Source organism: Haliaeetus leucocephalus, unplaced genomic scaffold (assembly GCF_000737465.1).
Source record: "Haliaeetus leucocephalus isolate CR32 unplaced genomic scaffold, Haliaeetus_leucocephalus-4.0 Scaffold273, whole genome shotgun sequence".
NCBI classification, from domain to species: domain Eukaryota; kingdom Metazoa; phylum Chordata; class Aves; order Accipitriformes; family Accipitridae; genus Haliaeetus; species Haliaeetus leucocephalus.
The window spans coordinates 8,545,141-8,560,487 of NW_010972709.1; the positions used below are offsets into that span (position 1 = coordinate 8,545,141).

The window sequence follows — 15,347 nt, forward strand, 5'->3', positions numbered from 1 at the left end:
TGTGCTGAGAGCCTGGTACAGTGACTGATTCAGCTTCTGGCCCAGTTTCTCTTGAATGTGGGGTACAGCAAGGATGAGAACATGTGGGGAATAGGCGTGTTGGTTCCCACTCTATGTCTGGTGCTGCTTCTGTCACAGGAACTCTTACGCAGAATGAGATGGTCTTCAAGCGACTTCACCTGGGAACGGTAGCTTACGGCCTGGACTCCATGGATGAAGTGCAGAGCCACATATTCAGTATATACACGCAGGTAGAATTAAATTTCATTTCTTAACTCCTTTGTTCACAAAACAGTTTTCCAGGTCACTAGGCTAATGGTGAATTAACATGGCAGGGATCTGCTTATTAACTATTACTTTTTGGAGAAGTCTGAAGGTCATTGGGTGCTTAATAGATAAATATTACCATGATTGCTTATTACATTCATAGATTGTTTCACATCCACCAGTCTTTAACTGCCACAGCACATGTGCAGATCTGCAAGTGTGAGTGTACGTGCCTGTGTCTCGTTACTGAAGTCTAACTGTAAAATAGCATACTTCTATCTAGATATTCACCACTTAGAGCAACCACAGCATTTGCTTTGTTGAAGAATTGGCACTGGGTAATGTTTAGTGGATTAAGTTGCTGTTTGAAATGCTGCTGTGTACTGGGGCAATAATAAAGGAAGAGGAACCATCAGTACTTGGTAAGCCGTAACAGAGAACAGTATACCAGCATCACTGCTTTAGGCCTGATGGTTAAAAAAGAAGATAGTAAAAGTGGGATTCTTTCACTGATGCACCAATTATCTTACATGGTGCATAACTGACGACTGCTTTGAGAACTATCTACACCTAAACAAGGCAGCGAAGTCAACATGTGAAGTATAGAACAGGAAAATCCTGTTTTGGGAAGTCTTTCCCTTGCATTCCTCTTTCAGTATCATGGGATGAGCCAGCATCTAAAAAGTCTTCATCTCTATTCTTAGACTTTTATTTCAGTTTTGTATGATAACCACGTAAAGCCATGTGACTTGTCTGGGTCAGCAAACTGTGTTCCTTAGCATGTTACAATAGACAAGATGCTTATGAATTGAAACTTCATATAGATAAATGCACTTCCTTCGTAAAACAAGTGATGAGATTTTAATTAAGAATATTACTGTCTTTAGAAAAAAACAATCAGCTGTCAGTGGCTGATGTTCCAGCCACCCCTCTGAGTGGTACTTATAAAAGATTTAAGAATTGTCACTAATTATGCAATCATGGAAGCATGATTTTTCACTTTCTGTTAATAACCCTTCTCTCAACTGCAGCTAGAAATAACTTTTTTGTGACTAACTGACGTTTAGATTTTTTTCTTTTGTAAAATGTGATTCCAGAGATGCAATCTGGACACGTTAGTGATGGGTTACTACTCCCGTGTCATATGTCAAGCATATTCATTTCTCAATAGTTGTGGAATTGCTTCATTCCTACAGAAGCCACAGAAGTAATTTTCAAAGTGCCCATGCTTTTCCTTGCGCATGTACACCCAATGCAGTGAACTGGATTTTTCATGTCACATTGTTTTTGCTTTGCTCTAGAGTTTTTAGACTGAAGTACACTTTCTACGCCTCCCACAAAGTGAAACATGAAGCCAGCATTCTTGCCTGGAAAAAGGCACTATGTACTGTAAATGGGGTTTTTATTTTTGGATTTTGTTCATGGTGGTAAAGATGCACAGCAGGTTTCCTTGGCCTCACTGGTCCGTTTGGTGGCATAGCTCTTCCCTGGGCAGATTGTCAGGCTGCAATGTGCTTTTAAGTAAGCACATGATAGTTGATAAATACCTGGTATTTTGAGTAATTATCTTTTCTGCTGGCATGTGTCTCAGGTAACTTGTAACTCCTCTAGCCATCTCTCTCTTTCCCTCCTCTCCTTTCACAGCCTTCTTAACATCTGGTTCTTTTGGTGTTGAGACCCTTAAATGACTGAACTGTACTTTTAAAAAAAAACCCAAAACCCAAACAACAAAAAACCCAGACTTCAGATTTATTTGCCCTCATTTTGTACTCAATCTCCAGAGAAAACTTCACTACTGGTTAATTATTTGCCAAAGTATTCAATATGTGTCAAGAAAGTTTGGGTGACTGACTAGTCCAGCATGTGACTAGTGCTTTATGTCAATCTAAATGCACTTCAGCTGAGGGTTTACTGTTGTTTAATTTGGTTAAAGCCTGTTGCAACAGTGGTGATGAGCAGCAATATTAAACTTAAAAGACCTTACGTGTCCTAATCACTAGAGTGTGGAAGATAGCATATGGATTACACTGGTAAAGGATATGTCTCATAAACAGTTTATAATTACCAAGTGAGATTCCTTATAATGAGAAGCATTTGCTGGCAATGATTCATTTTGAACTGTAGTTCTTATTCTTTGCTCTTATTTTTACCATGTTGTGGCCTTTGACCTGGAAGTGAAACTTTTGTCCTCTTGACACTAAAGGTTAACAGAGCAGGAAACTAGATCACTGTGTGTCCCTTCTTCAACCAGGATAATTTAGTAATTGTGCAATTATCTGAAGACTCCCATTCTGATACTAAAAATAGTATTAAAAATTAAATGAATGTAATTAAGATTTTCTAGGTCCGTACGAGTCATCTGTTTTCTGGTTTTGGCAATTATATTCTCTTGCACATGAAACCAAATTGACTCTAAATTTGCAAAGCCACTGCTCTTTTGTGCGGCAAAAGTTGTTTTACTAAGTCTTCTGACTTTGGTCTTTCACCAATCAGTGTTTGGTGGATCTGCAACACAGGGTCTTTTTCTTAGAGTAATGTTCCAAACACTTAGGTAAATCTTTTGGGGCACTTTACTCCACCAGTAACAATGATAAAGAAGTTGCATTACACTGGGGTGTGTTCCCAATGATGGTTTGAGTTAAGGTATATGAAGAGCGCGTCTCATTCCTGGGAACACAAGAGTCTGCACAGCTGCTACATAGATGGTCTTCACTTGAAGTAAAAACTTAATTTAATTTTTTTTTTTCTGCAATAAGACTTTATTCTGCTTTCATTTTTTATAAGCAATCTCAGGACCCGCCTGCTGTGAAGGGCCTTACCTTAGCCACGAAGGTGCGTAAAACCATGAGCAGCCGAGTACATGAGGCGGTGAAGGCAATCGCGCTGTGCCACAACGTGACACCAGTGTACGAGTCCAACGGGGTGACAGACCAGGCTGAAGCCGAGAGACACTATGAGGACTCCTGCAGGGTGTACCAGGCCTCCAGTCCTGATGAGGTCAGTATCCATTTGGGTGTATAAAAATAAAACTATAGCCTTGCTTGTTGCTGAAAAAAGAGAGTTATTTGGTGAAAATACTCCAGTCTAGTGAAGGGGATAATATTTTAATGCATTTATTGCACTGATAACCCATGAATAGACCATAAGTACCCTCTCAGCTGACATACTTCAGCCAAACCTGCGTCTCTGCCCGAAACTACAGAGCTACATGGTGACTAGTATCTGTCTGTTGTATCAGCCTCTGCATCACAGAGTTTTGCTCATGTTTCTGCAACTTTTGTCCAGGGTATATTTTGCAGTTCAACGCCATGAGTCCCTTTGACCACGTTTGGTAAATTATAGGCAATCTTGTCTTGGGCGGGGGGGGGGAACACGGCTTGTGGGAGGGGGTTAGAGCACTCCCACAAGTCAGCTTGTCCCTGATCTGCAAGGTGTTCGAACTTCCAGACCAAGTGAGAGGTTGTAAATCACGCTGGGTAGCACTTCTAACCCAGGACACATCCCTTCCCATGTGGATGGGACAGATCGAGAGTCTGAGTTAATTTCTGCAGAGTGAAGTGCACAAGAGTTTGTCTCAGAGCAAAGCTGTGCCCTGCCAGTTCTCTGCAGGCACCCAGTCCAGCCAGGGCTACATAGGGTGGTACAGTAGACAGAAACTTTACAGCACTCCAGAGACTTGATGGGGACTTTTACTGAACACTTGAGAGATCACGTTCAATGCAGGATTTAGGATTAAAGTGCTCTTTGCCACCCTCTGCAAAATCTGGGAAATCTAATTAGGGTGTTGTTTCCTTCTGTGACGAAGGCGGGAGGAATAAAATATGGTTTCATGTATTGGTTATGCTTCTTGGATACATCTTCTTTAGAGCAACCAAGGTAAAACAATTTGTTTTCTATTAATTTGTACAATTACACTTGCTCTGTGCCATTGAAAGAGGCTGAAGTTTGAAATGAATCCTACTGATGATATGAGAGCATATCACCCATTTGACTACATTCAAAGCATTCTGCCATTTATTGCCCCAAATAAAACAGATTTGCCTCTGATAATAACATTTTCACCTTTGACATCAGAAGAGAAGCTGGCTTTCTTCATTGTTAGAGGTGTGAAATTGTTTGCATAGAAATAAATCTATTCGTTAGAAGCCCAGCTATGTGAAGATTTTGAGATTGTTGCATGTATTACTGAAAGACTGGCACAGAGTTAGTTTCCACATTTCATGTACATTCAAAATATTCCCTATAGTGTTTTTCTTCCAAAGTAGGCAATTCATTCATTTCATATAATGTGTTCTTGTCTGTACTATACAAAAGCTGCATCTTTGCTTCCCCCCCCTGCCCTCCTCCATTGATGTGCCTACAGTGACAGCAAGCACTTACTGCTCCCTGGCTTTGGAGCTGGTGAGCAGTGTGCATGCGTGTCCTCTCCCACCACATAATCTAGGCTGGTGTTTTGCTTACCTGCTTTTCTCCTCTAATGTGTTCCTCTCCCCTGTAAAGACAGCTTACAGAAAGCAACTGCCTTTGGATTGAAATGAGTTCTGAATGATTTCCAGATGGTAATTTTTGTGATCTGCATTTAAGTTGGGGTTTTTTTGGTTTGCTTGGGTTTTTTTTTTTTCCTAGAGCATTTTCTGGGTTTTTTTTTTTTTTTTTTTTGCACAGATCATCTGTTTATTTACGTATATACTGTGGTATATAGTGAAGTCAGTGATTTTTTCTTTTCCTTTTTCACTTTATACTGTTCTGTCTTTAAAATATTTATGCAGCAATTTGTCTCAAATACCCAAGGGATTATTGTTTGTTTATTTTACTATAGCATGATAACTAATCCTTCCAAGATTATTGTTTGAATTCATTTTTCCTTTCTTGTGATGTCTTAAGTAGAGAATTACAGCAGGTTCAGAAATCAGATATGCTTTGCTACACTGAGGAAATCTTGTCTGTAGGTCTTAGATATACAAATATTGTTTAGACATGCTCTGTGTATGTCATACTAGATGGTACAAAACGCAGGATCAGCACAAGTCGAGTCCTTGAGAAGAGAGCGATGCTGTTAAATAATATTCCCTGTAGGGGAATGGCTTTGGACTTCTGTTAAAGCTAGCCTTTGAAATCCTATATCAATAAAATATTGCCATGGCAGGGAAGGTCAGTTTATGAAATGAGTACAAAAACCTTGTATTCTCTTTACTTTAACAGCAAGGGTAATTTCTACCAGTTGGCATAGGATTCATTTCCTGTAACAGAAAGCAGGATTTCCTAAATTTGTTTCCTGTGCACGCTGCCATTTAGAAGTCTTGAAGTATCTTTATTCAGATATCGGTTACAGCCTTGGGGCTCTGCAAGCCAGTTGTCAGTTGTAGCCATACAGTAACTAACAGGGGAAATGAAATAGATATAATCTGATCAGAGATAAGAGTGCCTGGGATTCCTGGGCAAACAGTCTTTAACCCTGACAACCCGCTGCAGCTGCCAGGACATGAAAGGGTGCACCGATCAATTGGTTTCTGCCTGTTGTCTGTCTGCCTAGGCAACCCTAAATGGGATGTTTGTAGAGCAACTCATGGCACAGAAGGATCAATTTGTCTCTTTAGAATGAAATTTATTAGTCGATATCCACTTCAGTGGTGGCTTAGGTAATTTAATTGTCGGAAAAAGCAAAGTTTGGGGGATAGTGTGCTGAGCTGCTGTAGCTGCTCTGCTTTGTAATGCTCAGATATGTATCTGACTTGGCCTGGACAGCTGCAAACTCCTGGAGTGCGGTCAGGGACTGTATTGATTTCCCCTCATCAGTGAGCATGGGCTGTCTTGAAGGTGTTTGAGGGATTTGAAGCCTGCTTTTAAATCTCCTCGGTTTAAGCTGTAAACATATTTTTGCATCTTGAAAGTTTCTCATCTTTTCATTGTGACTGAGAGCACCTCTAGTTATCCGTTTGCACGGCGCAGAGTAAACCTGTTCTGTCTCGCACTGAGCTGGGAATGTGCTCCCCGTCCCGGGGTTCCCAGACCCTGCCAGAAGAGCCATCAGCACTTTTGTTGCCATTGGTGTTGTCCACCAGTGCCGGGGCACTTCCCAGAGGCTGGGCCCGTTGTGTTGCCTGTTCAATGGATACGGTAATTCCAATGCTTTTAGTACATCTGATAGGAACACTTCAAAATTACATCGCTTTCCCTCTCAGTAATTATTCATTAAGCACTATAGAGGCTGGGAAGTGGCATGTTCAAAGGGGTCAGCCCCACTTCCCTCCAGTGTTGAATGCAGTTCACCTGGAGGGCCATTAAAGGCTGACGGGACCCACGCCTGCTCAGGAGCAGCATGGAAAAGGGGGATTTCTTTTATTATTCTTCCTCTTCCATTGACGTACCTCTTTGTGGTCTCGGGACCATCCAAAACGACTGTCGTTGCGCAATGCAATGCAGTTAGTTTGAAGCATGTCACATGTGTGACGTAGCACTTCTGATGTGCTGCTCATCCATTTGTTCCTCTGCGCAAGGCTTGCTTTCAGGAGGTTTAAATGCTTCTTGACATAGGATTTAAAAGAGATGCTGGCAGAGAATGAGGGAGGAGGTGTCTGTGAAAGAAAGTAGCAAAGGAGATGCTTTAATGGGCTGAGCTGGGAGCAGAGATTTGTATCTCCAGACATTTGCAGCTTACCAACGTGGGCAAATCAACAGCCAGCACTGCGCACACTGAACATCGCATAATGTCGTGCTGTGAAAAAATCTCGATAATTATTTATTAACCCCAGAGTATTAGATACCCAAGCTCCATCTCTGCTCTGGGAGACTTTTAGGAGGATTATCTAACTGCACACTTTAATGCACCAAGGATGGCTTGAAGAAACTTTTGAAAAAGATAAGCTTGAAAGAGCCTTTGATTTGTTGTAATCTTTGTGAATAAGCCCGCAAAAACTTGCTAATATTAAACCAAATATTGATTCAAATCAATTTAAAGGTCTTTCAAGGCAAAGCCAACTCAACTCATTTTTTTTATCTGGTGATTTAAGACTACTCTATGAAAGGAAAAGTTTATTTTAAGTTGTCTTTTAAGCCTAATTGTGGATGAAAGGGAGCTGAGTTCACAAAAGATTCTCCAGTTAGACACAATTATATCAATTCATTTAGTAAAATCTTGACTCAATGCAAGTATTTATAGGTTCCATTTTTATCTGTATCTTGTGTATGTGATTTCCCAAAACAAATTCCATTTTTGTCTAAGGTATTTGTGGTCACTTAAGGCAGTAAAGGCAGAACCTGAAAGGCACAAGGGATAATTAACCTTCAAGTCAGCAGCAACCATGTGCCCGGCACTCTCATGCCTTTGAAAATGTCACTGTAAAATACTTCCAGTATTTCGTGTCTGTTTGGAGAAAGTATCCCTTGATCCTTTCTGGAGGCCAGTGATATATGGGCTCATGTCAGCTGCTGCTTCCATCCGTTACTGCCAAGACAGCTTCTAGAGTTAAACCCCCGTATCTCAGCAGGCTCAATCTTAGATGGATGTGTCAGCTGAGGTGGGGATTCTGAGGGGATTGTCAGGGAAGCAAAATAAAGGCTTTAGTCTTCTATCGTGACTCTGGTTGTAATCTAGTAAAAGCTTGTAAAGAATTCAATATTGTAGGTCCTTAAATACTAGAAGCTGCAATCAAAGTGATGGCCATGTAAGTTCAATTAAATGAGTTCTGGTGTGTGCCTTGAAAAATCTGGGGTTTGTTTGGGGTTTTTTGTTTTGTTTTTTTTTAATGTTTGAGGAGAAGGGGTTTTCTGCTAAGAAGTGTCTGTGAGCCAGCCTTCAGCTGTCTTGCTGATCGGTACAGAGGCTGAAAGTTGTTGAACTGTTACTACCAAACAGGTAGAGTATAACACAGAGCTCATTTTGTTTGTTTTTTTTTTTAACATGAATTTTTAATGTGCTCTGCGTTAGTGTTTTTGGCTTTGATACTGTAAATCCAGGGTGAGTACATCGTTTTGAATTCTTGATTTCATAAACAGGAAACTGGGAAATAGCACATTCAAAAAATAAGTGTTTATAAAGAGATTTACCTAATGTGCCCAGGCAGAGGTTTGGGCACCCCAGGCCTGGGTGGAGGGTACCTGTGCCCGCCGTTGCTGAAGGGTTGTCCTTCAGGCTGTGGCAGTCAAAGGCAGGGAGCTGACCACCTCCTGCTGAGAGTCCAGGACAGCCTGGCAGCTGAATCAGACAGGAGCTGAGCTGCCCAAACCCCCAAAATACTCTTAGTAAGCTTCTAACCTCAGGAAAAGCCCACCTGAAAGAGCCATATCGGAGCACCTGCATATATGAAGAGATCCATTCTGTAGCACCGTTAATGACTAATGAACTTCTTTGCAGCCCCCACCTGCTATCCCTTCCCTTCTGGTGCTCCTCAGGGGAGGTATGGCATGGGCTGGCTGCCCTCACCGTGCCCTTCTCCTCTCAGGTGGCCCTGGTACAGTGGACCGAGAGCGTGGGCTTAACGCTGGTCGGCAGAGACCAGTCCTCTGTGCAGCTGAGGACACCGGGTGGCCACATCCTGAACTTCACCATCCTCCAGATTTTCCCTTTCACTTACGAGAGCAAGCGCATGGGCATAATCGTTCGGGTAAGTAGCTTCGCGTAAGCTCTCACCTCTTTGTGAATCTCCTGCTATTTTATGAAACAAAACAATTGCTCTCAGCTGTGCTCTTCTTCCTGGCTGAGTTTTGCAGTCTCTTCTACCTCAGGCTGTAAGTTGGTTCTCTGTTTTGAGCTAATAGCATCTCATTGCTGGGTTTGTTTAGCGACACGTCCTTTTCTTTGGCCATATTTGGCAGTAAGTGCTGTAGGGCCCTGGGACACCTTTAGTTTATTGACCTTTGGTCCCTTGCTCAAAATAATGAAGGAGCCCAAGCTTCAAGCACTTGGGGTGCATGTGTCCTCCACAGTTCCAGCTTCTTCCGGCTGCTTCTTCCCACTCACATTTTTAATTTGTCATGTACTCGGGGGTGGGTTTCTGCCGTGCAGCTCCCCATGTAGTTTTGTGCATACATCATCGGGGGCAATGTCAGGTTGGGAACGGGTTGTCCAGCCAGGCCATTAGCCAGCACTGCCACCAACTGTGGAAGTAACTCCTCGGCGATGCAATGGGGCCTCCAGGATGGTGCTGGGAAGGAAGAGGGAGCGCATTTCCCTCTGACTGTGAAACCAAGGGCCCTGAGGACTCTGCAAAACGTTGGGAGAGGGGTTTTGCTACAAGTGTGCAAGGAGACATAGGTGGGACTGGTGGGACATATGAGAGCTAAAATCTGAGTGTTTTGGTTGTGTCTACTGAACCAAGGCTCAGCAGCTTTGATAATCAGCAGAGATGCCACGTTATCTCTCAGGTAAGGCTGTTGTTTCAGGAAATCTTGAAGCCAGCACTGCCACCAAAAGAAATAGTCATGGTTACCCTGTCCCTGGGACCCAAACTGTGTGTCCCCTCCCACAGTGGCTAACGCAGCGAGGAGGAAGAGGAGCTTGGTAGGGGCAGGACTGTTCTCTCCAGGGGAGCAGGCACCAGCAGCATCTCAGGGAAGCTTAAGCTGACTTTGAAGCCTTGCTCTGTATCCCTGGGATTGTCTTTTCATCTGTCTAAAAGTTCTTGCCCTTCCTGTTGTGTCCATGCCAGTCATGCTGGCAGAGCTCGGGGCGGCTATACAGTGGACTGGGGCTGTGAGTCGACCCAGGTCACGAGTGCTTTCCTCCCATCAGGGTCAGCCAGGAGCAGGAACCCAAGCAGGTTCATGGGTCCAGCTTACGCTGCATCTCCAAAGCAGTTGTGGTGGTACAGCAGGGGGTGATGGAGACGGCAGCAAGCAGGAAGGAGGGAGGGGATCCTGGACCAATGCCACCACAAATAACTTCAGGATATTGTTAGTGATTTTGTGGAAGTGCTCCCCAGATCTCTGCGAGGCATCAAAAGTCCTCTTTGGACCCCATGGAAATACAGCACCACAGGAGGAAGCACTTGTAGCTGCAGGGAAGTGTGGAGACTTTTTTTTTTTTAGCTGATAAACAGCACCTGGAGCCATGCTGAGAACACTGTGTCATGAGCAGGGTTTGAAAATAGCTGAGTTAAGGTAAAAGGGTGCATTTATGCAAGTACCTTTAGCAGCAGCAGCAGGCACTGCACACGCTAAATACATGCCCAGCTGAAATGGTACACATAACTTTGTGGTTTTATATACAAATACAAGATCAGACTCTCAGAGAAAAAATTAGCTTAAAAAGAAAGAAGAAGAAGAAATTGTGGCTGTTAAAAACATTTGAGATCAATTGTCAACATTATCATCATTAGTTTTCAAGATAGTGCTAGAGAATCAATGTTAGTAAGATAAACAAACCCAGCTATGGTAAGGCACTTCCATTTGTCTACAAAGCAAACAAGGTGAAACAGTCTGAATATTTCTTTTGGAGATAATTAAAACATCCTTGTTATTTTTTACTGAGGGTACAGACAAGATAATTGGTACTAGGAATCTAAAACATGAATATGAAACCTACAATCCAGGGCAAGATATGATTTGTTGTATCATTTCATGGGATCTGCAGCTTTGTTATTTAGGGTGGGGAAAATAAGATTGGTAGGGATTTTTTTTTTTTTTTTTTTTTTTGGGGGGAAAAACTATTTTTTGCCCCATGTTTTTTAAGTTACAACAGTAGGAGGAGTAGCCTTTGTTTTTAGTTAGAAGCAGTTGGGATCAGTATTGCACATCGATAGAAGATTAATTTGGTCTGCTTTGTTGGCTGATGTTTGGTAGCTTTACAAATCTCAACTTTTCTGGACCCGTGGACGAGCACAGCCCATGTCAGAAACGGCACCATGAAGGGATGATGTAAAATGGAGTGACGCAGTGGTTGTATTCAGCAACAACAAATATTACAGAGAACTTCAGTATTCCTGTTACCAAGAGATTTGGTGATAAAGATGGAACTGTAATATGTGCAGATAATTATTTTTGCAAACCCATGAAGGACAAACTGTGTTTAAAGCAGATTGAAAATTATTAAAGTTTATGCAAATGGCTGTATTTGTGTTATCCTACCTGAGTATCATAGAGTCATAGAATGGTTTGGGTTGGAAGGGACCTTAAAGATCATCTAGTTCTGACCCCCCTGCTATGGGCAGGGACACCTTCCACTAGACTAAGTTGCTCCAAGCCCCATCCAACCTGGCCTTGAACACTTCCAGGGATGGGGCATCCACAACTTCTCCGGGCAACCTGTTCCAGTGCCTCACCACCCTCATAGTGAAGAATTTCTTCCTTATATCTAATCTAAATCTACCCTCTTTCAGTTTAAAGCCATTACCCCTTGTCCTATTACTACATGCCCTTGTAAGAAGTCGTTCTCTGGCTTTCTTGTAGGCTCCCTTTAGGTACTGGAAGGCTGCTAGAAGGTCTTCTGTTGCTCAAGGAACTGCTTTTAAGTTCTGGATCACACATCACAGTACGGTGTAGGGGGGACAAATTTCTATTTCAAGTTGTTCCAGGCTTTGGAATATTAAAACATGCCCAAGGGCAGGAATGTTAGTTGAAGTGGGCTGATAGGCTGAGCTTGTCCAAAGTAATCAGTGTGTTAAATCTGTGAATCTAGAGATCCGTCTGAATGCTGTTGAGTGTACACAGTCTTCAGTGTTCCCACGAATGTCTCATGCTGCATGGGATAGCTGCAAGAAGTATAGTGCATATCCATTTAAATACAGCAAGTGTAAATTCTTCAGATTCATTATTTTTGTAGTGAAAATGATGTGGAGACTTCAGGCAACTTTTTCAAGACCTAGAATAAAAATATTAGCAAGAAAAGAGGGAGGACTAAACAACCTCCCTCCCCATTGCTTAGTGTAAGTGCAGACTTTTGATGAGATGCTGTTTTATCAAAGGTATAAGAAGTGGGCTAACCATTGAAGCCAGGGTATTCTTCATTAAATTGCGCTTATATGCTCAGCAGAGAAGTGGATACCCTGAAATTTTCTCATCTAATTGGAAGAGAGTCTCTTTTTTTGGTCTTTTTTTTCTCTCTCTTTGATTTGAAGCTTATTCCTTTTAAATTATCTGTTATCTATATTCTCCCCTGTTAGGAAGAGAAAGGTTTCTATTTTGCATTTCTGTTTTTAGAATATTACTGCTGGCAAAACCAGCAAAACTCCCACTTGTGGTCAGTGGGAGAAACATCAGGCCCAGGTCCTGCCTGTAAATACTGTTAATAGAAGCATTGGCCCCTCTCTGTTGTGCTTGTTAATCGAGTGTCTTTATTTTGCAGCCACTGAGCTGCTGCTAAGCCACTGAAGTCAGCTCCCTGTATACCCTGTGTAGAAGAAGGGTTTGAGAAGCAGATGCTGGTTGTCTGGGTATTACTTTGCTATGTTCCTGTATACTCTAAAATAATATCTTCAAGCAGGGTTTTCATTTTCATTTAAAAAAAGGAGAAAAGTTTATAAATAGGTAGTTGTCAAGTAAGATTTTCTTTAATTAAACATACACTTATGCGTGTGTAGGCACTTCATTTGGTTTAGATCCATGACTTGCAAGGTGTTTACGTCTTCAGTGTATCTTCTAAAACTGTGCTGCTTGTTTAAAAAACAGAAATAAGGGGAGGGAAAGTAGCATGAAGTATCCAGAAGACAACAGACAGTGAGCAGCTGCGGAGGGGAGAGAGGGAGAAACTGCAGAATGAAACTGCACTCAGGATGGTAGTGAGCAGAATTCAAATGGTAATATTTTCTGCTCAACTATACAGATATTGCCCATTCTTATAAACTGCAATTTTTTTGGCTAGCAGGAGCCATTGCGATCGTCTTGCCAGGCTTCCTGTACAATCTGGGTATAGAGTTTCAGCAAGTGATTCATGCATCCACCCCAGTAATGTTACTGCAGTCCTTGGCAGAGATGCCTGTCTCCCCTGCTGGTCCTGTCCGCTTTGGCTCCTATAAAAAGATCTCCTTCAACACATAACTTTTAGTAAATAAAGTAGCAGTTAATATTGAAAACAAGTAGCAGATGTTGCCTCGTTTGGGATATTTTCGCAATATCTACTTGTTTACTTGTGATCAACTGTCATTTCTGTAGCTGATTATTTCAGTTCTAAGAAGTCTTATTCTACCAAAGCAGCCACTCTTTACTGTACTGTTTACTGACTTACCTTCTTGAAAGAAGGCCTGTTTCTTTGACCACAATATTTTCCATTCTTTTTCTTTGCGTTTTTTTTCCCCTTACTCATGTGGAATGATCTTTGTTGTAAAGCAAAGATAGTGCTATTGTCATATCTGGAATTGAAAGAAGCCTTTGAACTGTGGCCAGAGTCAGAACACGGTGGAAAAAGATGCTTCTCCAAAACAATATAACTGGCAAATCTCTGTGTAGATTTATAGTGTGATCTTACCATTATATGAGAACGCACTAACCTCCTATTGAACTCGGTGAGAGGAAATGACTAATGCAAGGAGATAGCTGATACAGTATTTATATTGGACAAAAAATCTAAACTATCTTAAGCCAGTTCTGCAGCACGGGAAGTTGAGTCTTTATTCAGTTTCCTACAGAGATGTTGTTAGACACTTTTTAATCAAATAATTTAATAGATAAACCTTTACCTTTGGCTACTGCCAAAAGTGTTGTGTTTTATTTAAGCAGATTCTAGTTGTTTTGGTAGAGTGACAAGCATTTTGCTTTGGGCATGTGGGATGTGTGGGTATTGGTCTATGAAGGCTGGACATTTCAGGACATTGAAAACCACACTTAAGCTTAATTATAAGAATCTTCCTTGTGAATATCTCTGAGCTTGGAAAAAATGCTCAGTAAAGGAGCTTTGTTATCCTTGGCTACTACTTAATTTCCCTAGCAAAGTGGCAAAGACACTTCTCTTCTTTGCGTTTTTAGTATCCACATCAGGTGCTGCTTCCCTCCCCACCCCCCGTGGATGTAAACTCTGTTTTGCCAGTGCCACAGGACATTAGGCTTTTACCTACTGACTCAAACTCTTCATGTATGAGAACCTTCACCACTAGTTTCTGTAATGGCAGGACAGACTGAAGTGTATTACATAGTGACCAAAGTGTATTACATCGTGTGAGAACGAAAAAGTGTTCACTGTGCTTTTCTTTCATTTCTTTTTTTCCTAAAGTACTTTTCCCTCTTCATTCACAGCTGTCTATTTCCAGACCTTCCTGGGCTTTTTGTTTTTGCATGTTAAGTTTATTTTCTTCCTATCCCTGGTGGCTATCTTGGTTTACAGAGCAGTTTGTTCCTTGCTCATTGTTTTGTCTCCTTTGAGGAAATTGCCAGGGTTTCCATTAGCTTGTAATACTAATAGCTGTGACCTCCTTGGGTATCTGCCTGGTTAGAAGGGATTTTTTAATTTGTGGTAATGTAAATATGCTTTGCTTGCAGCCTACAAATTACTTGTATCAGATAAGACAGCCAGAAATCTAACCTTTCTGTGGCAAGCATAAGCTTTAATTATGCTTATGCCATATAATGTAACAGAGGGGGTAAATTAGAGTGATTTTTACTCTGTTAAGCTTTGTGCATCCGTTTTATTGTTTCAGGTAATTATGAAATAAATTTTCAAGGTGAGGGCTAGAGGTTATTCTGAAGGCACATGCAGTCGGGATTGAGAGGTGTCTGCGTGGAGATGCCATGTTGCTGATTAAAAAGCTGATCATCCTTGTCTAAAGCATTAATTCCTGCTGTGAGTAACCAAGCTGCAATTGAATAGGCGTCTCCTTTGGCCCCAAGACAAGGTGCTGAGCCAGGTGGACCTTCAGCCTGACCCAGTGCAGACATTTTTGTGACTGTTGTGCAGAAAACTCATCACTTATGTTGCTGAGGCCACTTCAAATATGCTAATATTGACCCAACTTAGACTCTTAATGTTTCTTATCTGCAGGATGAATCAACAGGAGAGATCACCTTCTATATGAAGGGGGCTGATGTGGTGATGGCTGGGATTGTGCAGTACAACGACTGGCTGGAAGAGGAGGTACGGGGCTGTCTCTCCTACATACGGAGGGTTTCTCACGCGAGTGCTTTTCTCCTTGTAGGGCAATATATGACAAAGCTTG

At 41.9% G+C, this 15,347-nt stretch overlaps 1 protein-coding gene across 1 annotated transcript in view; it reads left to right on the top strand.

The window, feature by feature from the left end:
• ATP9A (ATPase, class II, type 9A) overlaps nucleotides 1–15,347 on the top strand; it is a 56,037-nt gene that overhangs the window by 27,447 nt on the left and 13,243 nt on the right. Inside the window, exons 14-17 of the mRNA XM_010569784.1 lie at nucleotides 139–251; nucleotides 3,052–3,264; nucleotides 8,709–8,870; nucleotides 15,173–15,265. Of these exons, the coding sequence (XP_010568086.1) occupies nucleotides 139–251; nucleotides 3,052–3,264; nucleotides 8,709–8,870; nucleotides 15,173–15,265 (581 nt within the window). The remainder of the gene's footprint in view (nucleotides 1–138; nucleotides 252–3,051; nucleotides 3,265–8,708; nucleotides 8,871–15,172; nucleotides 15,266–15,347) is intronic.